The sequence below is a fragment of the Cottoperca gobio genome, chromosome 7, assembly GCF_900634415.1.
Source record: "Cottoperca gobio chromosome 7, fCotGob3.1, whole genome shotgun sequence".
Lineage (NCBI taxonomy): Eukaryota > Metazoa > Chordata > Actinopteri > Perciformes > Bovichtidae > Cottoperca > Cottoperca gobio.
Genome location: NC_041361.1, coordinates 684,753 through 700,012, shown reverse-complemented (window position 1 = coordinate 700,012; position 15,260 = coordinate 684,753). Strand labels below are relative to the sequence as shown.

The window sequence follows — 15,260 nt, the reverse complement described above, 5'->3', positions numbered from 1 at the left end:
GTCGGGGCCCAACAGCAGGAACAGGGACTTTGGCCTCGAAGGCCAGCTGGGGAACAGCTGGGGAACATCTGGGGCCCTGAGGGGCAGCTGGGGGGCAGCTGGAAGGCAGCTGGGGAACAGGTAGGGGCCTTGAGGGGCAGCTGGGGAACAGGTGGGGCCGTGAGGGGCAGCTGGGGAACAGCGGAGGTCCGGCAGCAGGAATGGGGGGCTGCCACGGCCCGGCTGCCAGACCCGGAACTGAAGCAGATACTGCTGGGAAGAGCGGCGGCTCGGAGGTAGAAACTGCTGGAATATGTTGCGGCCCAGCAGCATTAGCTGGGGTGTGAGACTTTATGTGCCACCGTTTGAAGCTCTTGCTATGAAGCCTGGTAGTCCTCCGAAGACTGCGATGTCCTCCCAGGGCCAGGCGAGTACCCAAAAATGGGTCGGGGACATCCCACCTGGGAGCTCTTGTCCACTCACCATAATTACAAAAAAAAGAGTCTGCAGGGTCAAAAAGCTTGTCCATCACTTGGCCGGGGTTTGCAGAGGTGGCAGGTAGATGGCCGGGGTCTGCAGAGGTAGCAGGGGGACGGCCGGGGTCTGCAGAGGCGGCAGGGGGACGGCCGGGGTCTGCAGAGGCGGCAGGGGGACGGCCGGGATCTGCAGAGGCGGCAGGGGGACGGCCAGGATCTGCAGAGACGGCAGGTAGACGGCCAGGGTCTGCAGAGGCGGCAGGTAGACGGCCGGGGTCTGCAGAGGCGGCAGGGGGATGGCCGGGGTCTACAGTGGCAGCAGGGGGACAGCCGGGATCTGCAGAAGTCCAGCAGCAGGAACGGAGGTCTGCGGAGGTCTGGCTGCAGGAACGGAGGTCTGCGGAGGTCCGGCTGCAGGCACGGGAGTCTGCCTAGCTGACGGAAAGGCAGACAGATCGGCAAGGTTGAGGAAATCCCTAAGTACCTCAGGCAGAAGACTCCTCAACCAAGGCCTGTCGAAGGGCCTGCTGGTCCCTTCCACAGGCGGCTTCCATTGACGCAAAAGACATATTAACTCGACATATAGACAAAAATAATCCTCGTCATCAAGCACTGCTGGGTCCATTTCTTTGGTGGGATTGTACTGTCACGGTATGGTGAAGGTGAGGACCCAAATGCAGTTCACTGGACGATGATGTTAACAAAAACAAGCTTTATTGAAAACAAAGCCGAAGCTAACAAAGTACAAAAATATAAAGTAACAAACAAACACAAACCGAGCAGGACACGAGCAGGACACGAGCAGGACACGAGCAGGACACGAGCAGGACACGAGCAGGACACGAGCAGGACACGAGCAGGACACTACGTAACATGAATGACAATCCCACAAAACACACTGGGGCAGACAAGGATAAATACACAGACACTGAATGAGGGAACAAGACATAGCTGGGGAGAAAGGCGGAAACACAAGGGCAGAGTAAATGGACACAGGAGGAACACATTAACAATCAGAGGGAGAGGGTAAAGACACATACAGGAAGTACCACTAGACATATAACAAGGGGGAGTGAACACTTCAACATAAAACAGGGCACCAAAGAACAAGCAGATTGTTACACAGCTAAGCTAAGAGCTGAGAGCTAAGTAGCCTTTCCATTCATGAACTGAACTTCCACTGGGCATAGTATATTATTTAGTCTAAATGAAGTTTACACGGCTAAGTAAGCATAGAACTGCTATACTGTTGTAAATGTATGTACATGTGTTAATTAGTTTTTTATTCCCTGAACTGTATTGTGTAATCTGTTGTATTGAGCTAATAGGCAACCAGAGGTTGTTTCAGCATGTGATATGTTAGTATTGTACACACAGACAGAGCATGAACACTAACCATCTTCTTAACCCGGCTCCATCACCATACACGTTACCATCTCACAATAATTTGTGGATTGGTCTTTTTAAGATCGCAACACACACAGCTAAAGACTCAAAGTTCCCGCTTCATATGTTCCCTTTTGTTCTACAGACGTATGTGCACACGTACGCAGAGCACGTGGAGACGGTCTCAGGACCGCACACGCATTGTTTTCAGAGCGCCCCCGACAGGCACACACACTCACACACTCTGTCTCTCTCTTTCACACACACACACACACACAAACTCTCATATTTGTGTACATATTTTGTTTTGATTGCTTAGTATTAGATATTGTGTGTTATGACATTTATATTATTAATAAATGCTTTTTAGAATATGTATGCAGGTTTGTTTAATATTGTGGAAGAGTGAGTATTGCCAACCTCCACTATCAAATAATTCAGAAATCCTTCAACTTTTATTAGCTATTGATATGGTCATTGTGTTTATAGCTATTTGTTTATTTATCAGATTTCCTAATTCAATGTCTAGTATATTTTATGAGACTATTTTATGGGACTACATTAACTGGTTATCATTGTCCATCGAGATGGTGCCCCCATTGAGGTGGCTTGATGTAAATTAATGCATACAAATTAATATAATTTAATTTAATTTAATTATTTTGATAATTATTTATTCCTTCTGATAGCCATGTTGAATGTCTTTTTGAGCAAATGTACCTACTTCCATGTAGTGCAGGTTATTATCAACCCCTGTTTATGAATTTATTAATATTAATGGTTTTATGAATATTAATTATAATTAAGATTTCTTAATAACCAGACTTGCTCATACCAGAGCAACATACATAACGGTGACACTGGCGTGAGGCGTATCAGTGTTCCATCACCATTTATATAAATAATGTGGATGAGCAGACTGCTGTCACGCAGCTTAGTTGCTCTGAGGGATCACATTTGACTTTCACATTATTTTGCGTTTATTTAAAGTTAGAAAGGTCAAACCAGCCATGGAAGTATTCAAATCCTCTTCTTCAGTAAAATGAGCTGATCTCTTCTCTTCGTATGAGATGAATGTTATTTTGTACACAGCGCTTGAACATGTATTAAAATGAACTAAATGTAAGTAATAGTTCCAACACCACACTGTAAACATACTCCATTACAAGTAAAAGTCCTGCATTGAAAATGTTATTTAATTTGTTAGTAAATATAATCAGTAATGTGCTTATGTACTTACCCCTGTGGGTGTATATAGTATATGCTATGATATATAATTTGTACTATTATACAGTGTGGTGGAAATTCAACGTGAATCTCCTCGTGAGAGATGAGTGAATAATGAAGTTACAACCAAGTTGTCTTTGTTTTGTTAATCTGTTTAGCAAAAGAGAGATTTCAAACAGAGTCAAACTATTTCAGCTGAAATGGACACATACACACACACACACACAGACACACACACATACACACACACACACACACACACACACACACACACACACACACACACACACACACACACACACACACACACACACACACACTGAGATTACAGACCAGAAGGCGTGTGGTGGGGCGAGGCACACTGTGTTCAGTGATTATTATTGCCATGGCACCATCCCAACAGGTTAACCGAAACCTTCTTCATAGTCAAGATATGAATTCTTACAGACATGAAGATGAAGTATATTCACAGGGGAGATTTACTACAAGGTGAAGTGAACTCTCTCACTGAAGAACAAACTGTTTCAAAGACAGAACAAATAACAAAGAAGTAAAGTTTTCATGTAAATGTGCTGATAGGCCTCGCAGTGGAAATTGCATAAACATGAGATTTACTAAATATGATAAAGTGCTATAACATATAGTATATTTTGAGATTATTATTATTACTCACACATAAATGTAAGGATCAGGAGAATCAGATGTCTCGTACCCCATAGCCCTGCAGTATCCCCCCCTGGTCTCCTGGGGGACATGGTCGTAGGCCATGGACATGTAGACTGGATGGGCAAACTCCCATTAACACAACAAGGTTTTTCCTCTGGGGAGTTAAAGGTAACACGAGTTGAGTAATTGATATACAAATTGTAATTTTGTCACTGCTTTGTTTACGTAGAGCCGGCCGCGAGTGTATGTGAGTCCCTGTGTGGGCTGCACTGGGTCACTAATGGCCGCCGCGCTGCACTGCGCTCATCTGTCAGTAACTGCTGATTACGTCGTCCTGAACCACACCGTTGTTGCAGAAATTAACGGCGGCCCTCCACTTCCCCCCTGGGTTACCATTGTCAGCTCTTTCAGGTCTGTTGTGTTGAGATTCTGAATGTTGCATGTTTCCCCTTAAATGTAACATTAGAAAGATTTCAACATGTCCTCCATCACAGCAGGGTCTTTCACATCCAGAGAGGAGCTATTTTTTATCCAACCACATTTTTCCCACTTGCTTTTAAACAGCCACAACTTTGAAAAGACCAACACACTTTATCAGTCATAAAATTTCTGGTTGGATAAAAATCAGTGTCCTTTCAATTGATAACATTTTGAATAATGAAAGAGAAAAATATGTGTGAATGATTCCTGTCTACAGCCAGGTAAACGTCAGAGAGGAGAGGAGACGTGTGATCCGTTGACACGTTTATTTCAAACTCAAGAGGTTTCAAAACAAGGCTCAGCCCAGCTCAGCTTTGCATCCGTGGTCAGACAAGATCCGACGCATTGAGCGAAGTCGAGCCAGTCCCTGTGGAACGGCTCGACCTCGCTCAATACATATTCAACAAGTAATCAGCTCATGATGATATTTATTTTTCTGGCGCTTTGAGCACCACAGGTCATTTAGTTTCATTATATTGATATTATATATTTATTACAAAGTGGTTGATAAAAAGTTGTAAAAGTGAATATTGCACATGGCAGTGATAATTGCCATAATTGATAATTGGTGGAATAGTGTGTTCTTGTTGTGGTGGTCTACCAGGGGGGTTGTGGTGATTGTACAGTCTGACCGCTGCAGGGAGAAAGGACCTACGGTATCTCTCCGTGAGACACCGCAGGTGAAGCAGCCTGTCACTGAAGGAGCTGCACAGTGCGGACAAAGCGTCCTGGAAGGGGGGGGGGGGACATGTTGTCCAATAGAGAGGACAGCTTGGCCGTCATTCTCCTGTCTCCCACAAACTCCACAGAAGTACTGTGCAGCGGACCGTCCCTTTAAGGCACCACACCGTCCCTTTAATGCAGCGGACCATCCCTTTAATGCAGCGGACCGTCCCTTTAATGCAGCGGACCATTCCTTTAATGCAGCGGACCGTCCCTTTAATGCAGCGGACCGTCCCTTTAATGCAGCGGACCATCCCTTTAATGCAGCGGACCGTCCCTTTAATGCAGGGGACCATTCCTTTAATGCAGTGGACCGTCCCTTTAATGCTTTAATGCAGCGGACCGTCCCTTTAATGCAGCGGACCATTCCTTTAATGCAGCGGACCGTCCCTTTAATGCTTTAATGCAGCGCCGTTAATGCTTTAATGCAGCGGACCGTCCCTTTAATGCAGCAGACTGTCCCTTTAATGCAGCGGACCGTCCCTTTAATGCAGGTGCTCTGAGTGAGCAGAGAGATAAGTAGGCTACTTTAAAATGTCTGATTCTCAGGTTTGTGAAGAAGAGCCTTTTAAACATTCATCACTTCTCATAGATTATACATGATGCTGCCCAGCACTGCTGTGTGTGTGTGTGTGTGTGTGTGTGTGTGTGTGTGTGTGTGTGTGTGTGTGTGTGTGTTGCCAGCAGACGCCAGTGTGTCCAAGTCAGCTTTGGGAATCACAGAACTGCATTAAATATTGAGCAGCAGGTTCCGGACTGAGCCAGAACCTCCTGACGCAGGGTTAGCACACCGCCGGTTATCGGATCCATTGGTCACGTTACAATCACATTTCAGCCACTTAGGAGACACACTCACACACACTCACTCACTCACACACACTCACTGGCCAAGTACTGCCGTCTTTCCTTACTGAAGCATTAAAAGGAGAATGACGTCCATTTAGAGGATTTAAATACTCGTCTTGTTAGCTTAAGTATCACGTCAGGTTCTGCTCCATCGACACTGTCACGGGACATTACAAAACTATTAAACTATCAAAAGATAGTATAGTATGTATTGTGATTCAAAATCTTTATTGTCATATGCACAAAAACTACAGGGCAGTTGAAATTCTCAAGTCCCAGGCTCCTCCAACAACACAACATACACTTCAGACATAAAGAAATAAAATTGTGCAAGTAAAATGCAGGAATAAGGCAAATATATACAAATAGAACAAGACAAAACAGACGGTAACATTTTAAATACTGTACAGTGGAATAAAATATTGTATACTGTAATAATATATCAATATGTGGAATAAACAGATGTAAGCCGCCTTGGCCTCGATGTAGTTTGGTGGGGTGACGGGGGTCTTTAGTGATGCTGTGGGCCTTCTCCCTGCACCGGTTGAGGGCGGTGCAGCTGCCGCACCAGGCAGAGATGCAGCCGCTCAGGATGCTCTCCATTGTGCACCTGTAGAAGTTGCAGAGTATCCTGAAGTCCATGTTGAACGAGCCGCTGTCTTTGTGATGATACTGGTGTGATGAGTCCAGGTCAGATCCTCACTGAAGTGAACCCAGAGGAACCTGAAGCTGCTGACTGTCCACCATAGTCATGGTGATGGTGATGGAGGGGGGGGGGGGGGCGTGTCCTCCTGTAATCCGCAAATTCAGGATCCAGCCACAGAGGACAATGGTGAGCCCGAGGTCCCTGAACTTAATAACGAGCTTGGAGGGAACAATGGTGTTAAATGTTGAACTGTCACATGTGTTCCTCTGATGTGGGAGAGGACAGTGTGGAGGGTGAAGGAGATGGGTGTCATCTGTGGGTGTAATATGTTGAGAAATTAGAAAAAAGTCAAAGTAGAGTATCTCCAAAAATTCAAAAGTCATACTGTAGTATGCCGGCAAAACAGTCATAGTATAGTGTCACAATTTGAAAAAAAGTCTTAATATATTATTTCGAAAAATTCGAAAAATGTCGTAATATAGTTTGTCATACAAAAACATTCATAGATATGGTTTGTAAAAAGTCATAGTATAGTATGTCGAAAAAACTAATAACCACTTCACTGTAGTCTTTGTGTTTCTACCTCTTTAAATTGAAGTGTATGTAACAAAACCACGCTTCTTGTTCTTCATAGTAAAGGTTTTATTGAAGATGTGTGGTCTTCATTACACGTCCCCCCCCCCCCCCCCACACTCTGTGTACCCGTCTATTCTCATTGAGAAAAAACATTTTATTTTCTGTTCACAAACTTTCTAAAAGCAGCTCACTTATAATCCAGTGTCTGTACTGAGCTAGTTACAGTGTTAAAAACAAACACCATTACTATAATAATATATCTTAAAAACTACAATTTCCCCAGATTTACAATGAAAAACACACAACTGGTTTCAACTCACCTCACATTCAAACAGAAAGACTGAAATAGTTCATTCTGACATGGTTGGTCTGTTTACATTTCCTTATGACTAAAGTGAGTTGATGCCCAGTTATTCTGGGCACGCGCACACACACACACAAACACACACACACACACACACACACACAGACACACACACACACACACACGCACGCACGCGCGCACTCACACGCATACACACACACACACTAGCATTTTCTATTACACTGAATAGGTGGTAGTTCTCCAACCAGGAAGTCTGTGATCCTTCGATTCCCTCTCAGGATTCCCAAAGTGTTTTTGTTCTAAACCATAAATTACACCAGTTAATATTTCAATTGTAAGTTTGAGTATTTGGTTCAATAATTCTGATTTCTGCTCATTATTTTGCTCATTTTCAAGAATTTCTATTGGTTGTTGTGGGAACTGAGTATCAGAAACTCCCAGGTTGATCGACAGAAAACATAATTACTCATTTAACAGATTTCTGCTTATTAAAACAATGTGTCTGTATTGTCCATGCATAGGTTTTCTGTGCTTAACAGCAACATATTTAAAGGAATCAAACTAAACTGAGATGCTAACATGTCTTTTATTTTTAAACAGAAATGGCCACTCTGTCCATCGGTGATGCAGATATTATTCACGTTGGAACAGCCAGACATTAAAAACTAACTAAGAAAATGTGCTTTTAGTGAAATGACACATCAGTTTTACAGCTATATTCTAGTGTTTCTCTTCATGATAAGTATGTGAAGGATTATCTCCGTTGGAACAGTCCAGCTGGTTCACAGAGGAGGATCTGTTGTGTTTCACGTCTGATCTTCAGCAGTCTCTCTCTTTATGTTTTGTATATCTGGTGGTTTCCTCCTGCGGCGCTCGGTGGCAGCGGGGCGCTGCCTCCTCCCTGGACGTCAACAAATCCCATCCTCTGTCTCCTCTTCCTCTGCTCGGTCATCTGCAGGAACACAATAAGTGGGTTTGTTCAGTCAAAGATCACAGTGAGAAAAACGTCCTTTGGAAACAAAACTATGTTAAAGCTGCCGTACGTAGCGTCATTTAACACGCCACAGTCATTCAGTGCACTATATGACCTGTTTTACTACGCCTGGAGTGTCTCATAGTGTAGTAGGTCATGGTATAGCAGATGATGGTACTAATGATATATAGTATTTAGTTTCTCCCTCAGTGTGGGTGTGATTCTCAGCTGTTTATAAGCCTCATGTCTGCACTCACAGATATGTCAAACATGTCGCAGTTTATTAGTCCATAAAACAATTCATGATATAGCAGATCAATAAGGATTTCATATTATAACTTATAAAATGTGCCAAATTCATAACAGTTTGTCAAAGTATTTCATAGTATAGCATGTTATAATGAATGTAAAGAAAATGCATGTAGTAAGCCATAAAATTGTATTTTATAAAAATAAATCATAATATACTATGTTGTAGTATGCCATAAAAAAGTAGTTATATTTCATCCTTACTGACCGCCAGAGGCAGTGCTTAAGACTGAATACCTTCCGTCCCGCGCATGCGCATGTCGAATATTTATATCAACAAAGTCACGTGTGATCTCGGTCATGTATAAGACCCGGTGTCATCGATGAGATCAGTCCTTACTTTCTTCTCGCTAAGACGCAACCGAGTACTCTCTGAGCATTAGATTGAGCTAATCAAGAAGTATACTATTATTAAAAGTTTGACGCTGTAGCCTTGCGACCGCGTTGGCCGGAGCTGCAAGTTACTTGACCTCCAGAGGCCGTGACGGGCTGTCCCTCTCCAAGAGGGAACTGCTAATGGGAGCTTGCCGTCATTTAAACAGTGGCCGTACGGTATCTCCTACGCTAGTTTTCTACAAGTTAGCAGTGTGCTCTAGCTCACGCTAACCTATGGACAGCATCAGTGAAGGGAGCGCTCTCCTCCCCTCTCACTGCATATACTGCTCCCTGGCCTGGTTCCCTATAAGGAGTGCTCTCGCAGCAGCCCTCAGCAACTGGTGAGTTTTTTTTTACTGCATGGTTGCCATGTTTAGCTCTCCCGGCTGTAACACCTGTATGGCTCCTCTTCAACTAGAAGACGGCCATGACCTTTGCCCTCGTGCCTTGGTCTCGAGCATCTGAGAGAGGGCCTCTCTGAGGACCCGTGCATGAATTGCACCATCATGCCTTGTGCGGTGAGGGCTGCTAGTGGCTGAGGTGGAGCAGATGGCTGAAGCTGGCGTCCCCTTGTCTGAGCAGTTGACTCCAGCCCAACCTACCTATGGTAGGCATCGCGCTGCAGAGACTGCGGGTGCTCCCTCCAAGAAGAAGGCTAAGTCTGACAAACAAACAAACAAAGTCTTCTAGGATGGACCTGCTGTCTACCGAGCTGGCCCAGATGAGGTCACTCCTCCTGGCTCTCCATTCTGGTGGTGGTACGGAGAGTGCTGCTGCATCCACTCCAACCAGGGCTAACTTGATTCCGGAGGAGGATATTGTCTCGATGGCAGCTTTAGCCACTCAATTTAATGAGTACGACGAAGAGGCGCCCTCCTGTGCTTCCAGAAGCGGGCCTGGCTCCTGTTCCTCGGCTCGTTGCTCCTTGGAGGAGGCAGAAAAACAGCTCCATGGGGGTTGTCATTCGCATGGCGCTGGCTGACCTGCAGCTGGATATATGGCAGTCAGAATCGACGCCTGCTAGTGCATTATTCAGGTGCACTCCGGCACCCACCACCTTCTCTGCTCCTGCTTCTGATGAATATCTGAGGGTGTTACATGCATGCTGGAGGGACACTAGGGCTCTCTCCCGTCTCCCACCTGACGGCCGAACCTGGCAGACATGTGGGATGGGGCAATATTTGGCCTTGACCACATGCCAGCTGTTGACCGTATCATCGTTTCCCTCATAGTTTCCCCTGATGAAGCTCTGAGGCAGAATGCCAGATGCCCTCGACCCCAATGTCGGGTCATTAATGACCTACTTTCTAGGACTTATGAAACAGCGGCATCTCCCTCTCTCACCTCATGCTCGCCCTCTCATCCTCCCTACAGCAGGATGCTCTCAGCGCTTCCTCCACCAGCCTCAGTGATGCTTCACTACAAGCATTTGCCTTAATGTCAAGAGAACTTGGATGCCTGATCACCTTATATATGCTTCCTTTGGGCAATATTATAAGGAACCACTCTATAAACTTTCATTGTTATGCGGATGATACCCAATTAAATCAATTAAACCAGATGAAACCAATCAATTGGCTAAACTTCAAGCATGCCTTAAGGACATAAAAACTTGAATGTCTAGCAACTTTTTGATGTTAAACAGACAAAACTGAAGTTATTATACTTGGCCCTAAACGCCTCCGAAACACATTTTCTAATGACATAAAAGCTCTGGATGGCATTAATTTGGCCTCCAGCACCACTGTAAGGAATCTTGGCGTCATCTTTGATCAAGATCTGTCGTTTAACTCCCACATAAAACAAATCTCAAGGACTGCCTTCTTTCATCTATGTAACATTGCAAAAATAAGACACATCCTGTCTCAAAATGATGCAGAAAAACTAGTCCATGCATTTGTTACTTCAAGGCTGGATTACTGCAACTCATTGTTATCAGGTTGTCCCAAAAAGTTGCTTAAGACTCTTCTGTTGATCCAAAATGCAGCGGTACGTGTATTGACAAGAATAAGGAAACGGGATCATATAACTCCTGTATTAGCTGCTCTGCACTGGCTCCCGGTAAAATACAGAATAGAATTCAAAATCCTTCTCCTGACTTACAAAGCAATTAATGGTCAGGCTCCAGCATATCTTAAAGATCTCATAGTACCTTATAAACCAACTAGAGCATTATGCTCCCAGACTGCAGGGTTACTTGTGGTTCCTAGAGTCTCTAAGAGCACAATGGCAGCCAGAGCCTTCAGCTATCAAGCTCCTTTCCAGTGGAACCAGCTTCCAGTTTGTGTTCAGGAGGCAGACACACTTTCCCACATTTAGGAGTAGGCTAAAGACTTTCCTTTTTGATAAAGCTTATAGTTAGGGCTCGCTCAGGTTTGCCCTGGATCACCTCCCTGCTCTCTTCCTTCTCTTCGTCTCTCCTCCCCTCCCTCTCTTCTTCTCCCTCTCTATCTGTATGCATTTATGTAAATGTATGTTACTAACTCATCATCCGGGGCATCATCCCCGGAGTTTCTGTCTCTCATGTGGCAGGTTGCCACTGATAAAGTTTACGTCAGGATCAGGAATCGTGGCTGCGCCTGCTGCCCTGGTCCTGCTGGATACCGGGAAGCCTTTTTGACATTTTCCTGGATTCATCCATACTTTCTCTTTTTTCAACACAACATAATTTCTGTCAAATGTTGTATTTGTACTATGTTGTTTATCCTGTACACACGACATCTATTGCACGTCTGTCCGTCCTGGGAGAGGGATCCCTCCTCAGTTGCTCTCCCTGAGGTTTCTTCCATTTTTCCCCCTTTAATTATGGGGTTTCTTTTAGGAAGTTTTTCCTTGTGCGATGCGAGGGTCTAAGGACAGAGGGTGTCGTAACCTGTACAGTCTGTAAAGCACACTGAGACAAATGTATAATTTATCATATTGGGCTATACAAATACATTTGATTTGATTTGATGTCCACTTTGGTTCAGACTTGCCGGCAGGTTTGGCTGGCGCAGTCACCTTTGTCAGAGGCCTAAAGAAGGACCCTATGTTCTGTCCCAGTGAGACCGGGGGAGCTGTTTGGCTCAGCTGCCCTACTAGAATGGACTGTCCAGGCTAGGCAGACCAAACAGCAGTTCTCGGGTCTTCGTAGGGATATACGTCTCCCCCCCCCACCGGCAGGCATAGGGGTTCCACATATGCACACCAGCTCAATCCAGTAGGCACCAGGGGCCTCAGTACACCACTGGGAGGCCGGCCCACTACCATCACGGCTATGCTCGCACCCCCACCGGGCAGCCGCGGGAGTTGGGATGTAACGGTCGCCCCTCCAGTGCCCTCAGGGGTCGGGGGGGCAGGAATTGAGGCCTCGGGGCCGGCTGTCTTCTTTTTTTCCCAGCAACAGCTCAGCTACTGGGAAGCTCAAGCTTGAGACCCATGGGTGGTTTCCACCTTAGCCCAGGGGTACAGGCTTCAGTTCTGACGCCGGCCCCCTTCCTTCAGCCGGGTCACAATTACCACAATAAACAATCCAGCAAAAGCCTTAGCCTTTAACCAGGAGTTTTCCACCTTCCTGGCCAAGGGTGCAATCGAGCCCGTAGATCCCCTCTTACAACCCCGGGGGTTCTACTCAACCTATTTTTTGTAAAAAGAAAGGCGGCGGATTTCGATCAAGCCTGGATCTGAGGGTACTCAACAAGTCCCTGAAGGTCTTGCCATTTCACATGTTGAGCACAGCAGACGTTCTTCGCGTTGTTGCCAGGGGGGAATGGTTCACGTCCGTCGACCTGAAGGATGCTTACTTTCATGTCCGTATTGTGCCTCATCACAGGCAGTTTCTATGTTTTGCCTTTCAAGGCTGTCATTTTCAGTTCAGTGGGCTTCCATTTGGACTCTCCCTCTCCCCATGGGTGTTCACCAGGTGTGTCGCGGCAGCCCTCTTGCCCCTGCAGTCTCGGGGCATAAAGATGCTGCCGTACCTAGACGACTGGTTGATTTGTGCACCATCCCGGTTTCAGTCGACCCGGGACACAGCTCTCCTTCTCTCGTACGTGGCCCAGCTGGGTCTCAAGGTGAACTTGGAGAAGAGTTTTTTGAACCCGTCTCAGAGCCCGACCTTCATTGGTGTAGCTCTGGACACAGTCACTATGAGGGCCTGTCCATCACCTCAGCGCGTGGACGACGTACTTCAACTTCTGTCCCTCTTCAGAGGAGGCAGGTCTTTGCCCTACATTCTGTTTCTCTGCCTCTTGGGCAAACTGAAAGCTGTCTCAGCCTCCACTTGGACGCCAAGTACCACAGACACAGGAGGGTCATGGTGTCACTTCAGTGGCTCTTTGCTCTATCCCTATGGTGGGAGAGGGCTTATCTGTCAAGAGGCATGCCCATGGGTTCTGTTCCTTCCCGCAGAGAGACTGTTATCACAGATGCCAGCCTCTCTGGATGGGGGGCGGTGTGGCAGAACAGGACGACTCGGGGGCAGTGGTCTGCCCAAGACCGTACAGAGCACATCAATGTGCTAGAGCTACGGGCTGTGCACCTAGCGCTGAAGCACTTCCTGCCATACCTGAGAGGGAAGCATGTGCTTGTTCGGTCGGACAACACCACCACCGTTTTTTATATAAACCATCAGGGAGGCACCAAATCCGTATGGTTGCTGGAAGTGTCCCAGGCTCTTCTGACGTGGGCTACCCCTTGCTTGACCAGCCTACGGGCAATGTGTCTACTAGGGGAGCGGAACAATGTAGTGGACTTCCTCTCCCGCAACAAACCTCTACAAGGGGAGTGGCGGCTTCATCCAGAGGTGATGCACAGCATCTGGGGGCTCTTCGGCAGGGCAAAGGTAGATCTACAGAGCCAGCCCTCCTCACCAGTCTGTCCAGCCGCCCAGCGTCCCTCTTCTTGCTGCTTCCTCCCCAACACACCACAGCATAGAAGAGAACACTGGTCACCACAGACTGGTAGAACATCAACAGTAGTTTTTTGCAGATTTTGAAAGACCCCAGCCTTCTCAGGAAGTACAGACGACTCTGCCCTTTCTTGTGAAGAGTGTCCATATTTGTCGTCCAGCTGCAGGCCCAGATATTTGTAGGACCTGACCACCTCCATATCGACCCCTTCGATGGACACCGGTTGCAGGTGTGGCCTGATCCTACGGTTCTATGAATCCTGGATGACCGCCAGAGTTCTTAGTCACTCAGAATCTCGTGATTTCGCGAAAAGATTCTGTAGGACTGATCTCGTCGATGACACCAGAACTTATACATGACCGGGGTCATCCGAGGTCACACGTGACTTTGTTAATATAAATATTCGACCTTGTTTTATAGCATGTTTAAAAACAATGTTTTTATTAATATTGGTTGGACAGTGAAGGGTCAGTTGACGATGATAAATGTAGTTTGTATTTGTCAAAGATAAAATAAATTGGGATTTTCTCTGTAATGCTTTTAATATGTGTGTGTGTGTGTGTGTGTGTGTGTGTGTGTGTGTGTGTGTGTGTGTGTGTGTGTGTGTGTGTGTGTGTGTTTTAATACCTGCTCTTTCAGCTCAGTCAACTGAGTGGTCAGGGTCAACACCACCTTCATTGTTGTTGACAGTTTGTCCTGTAACATCCTCATCTCGTTCTGCTCCCCGTCCCCGTCCTTTATCACCAGAGACATTGCCTGCATCCGTGGAAACCAGTCCAAGTTGTTGTTCTGAAACAGAGGAAGTGTTAGTGACCCCGGGTTAAGTTCGTGATCTTCTGTGTCTGCAGTTCTTAGGTTGTGTGGAGAAGTTTACTTTGATCATGTGTGCCACGTAGCTCTCAGGTCCGGTGTAGTCTGTCTTGTTCTTCTCACGCACCAGAACGATGAAGTACAGGTAGTTCCAGATGTTGTGCTCCAGTTTGATGTGCTCCTCAAATGAAACTGTCTTATTGTCAAACTTGTCTCTCTCCAAACCTGCAACACACAAAATGTTTTCAAATCTTTTTGCTATTAACAGGTTTAATAGCGCTGACATGTGACCCTGCTGGGACCTCTCTGATTGGCCGGGCAGTTATTTATTTCCACCCACCACAGATGAAACACGTGGTCTTCAGGATCTCCTCTTTCTTCTGTTTCTCACTCCTCAGGTCGGCAAACGTGTCGATGATGACGCCGAAGATCAAGTTGAGGACGATGATAATGACGATGAAGTAGAAGAGCAGGTCGTACACCACCCGGGCCGCAAACAACGGCTCCTACACACACACACACACACACTTAAATTTTAAGTATTATCACTAAAATAGACTTGAAGGACCCAAAG

General features: G+C 46.1%; 1 protein-coding gene across 5 annotated transcripts in view; it reads right to left on the bottom strand.

Annotated features, from left to right (window-relative positions):
* Positions 1-5,994: 5,994 nt before the first annotated feature.
* The window catches only part of itpr3 (inositol 1,4,5-trisphosphate receptor, type 3), a 74,462-nt gene continuing 65,196 nt past the window's right edge, over positions 5,995-15,260 (bottom strand). For all 5 annotated transcript variants that reach the window (XM_029435132.1, XM_029435131.1, XM_029435134.1 and 2 more), the window contains 4 exons: positions 15,027-15,192; positions 14,751-14,911; positions 14,504-14,665; positions 5,995-8,282 (listed from right to left, as the gene is read on the bottom strand). In XM_029435132.1, the coding sequence (XP_029290992.1) occupies positions 8,166-8,282; positions 14,504-14,665; positions 14,751-14,911; positions 15,027-15,192 (606 nt within the window). In that variant the 3' untranslated portion in view covers positions 5,995-8,165. The remainder of the gene's footprint in view (positions 8,283-14,503; positions 14,666-14,750; positions 14,912-15,026; positions 15,193-15,260) is intronic.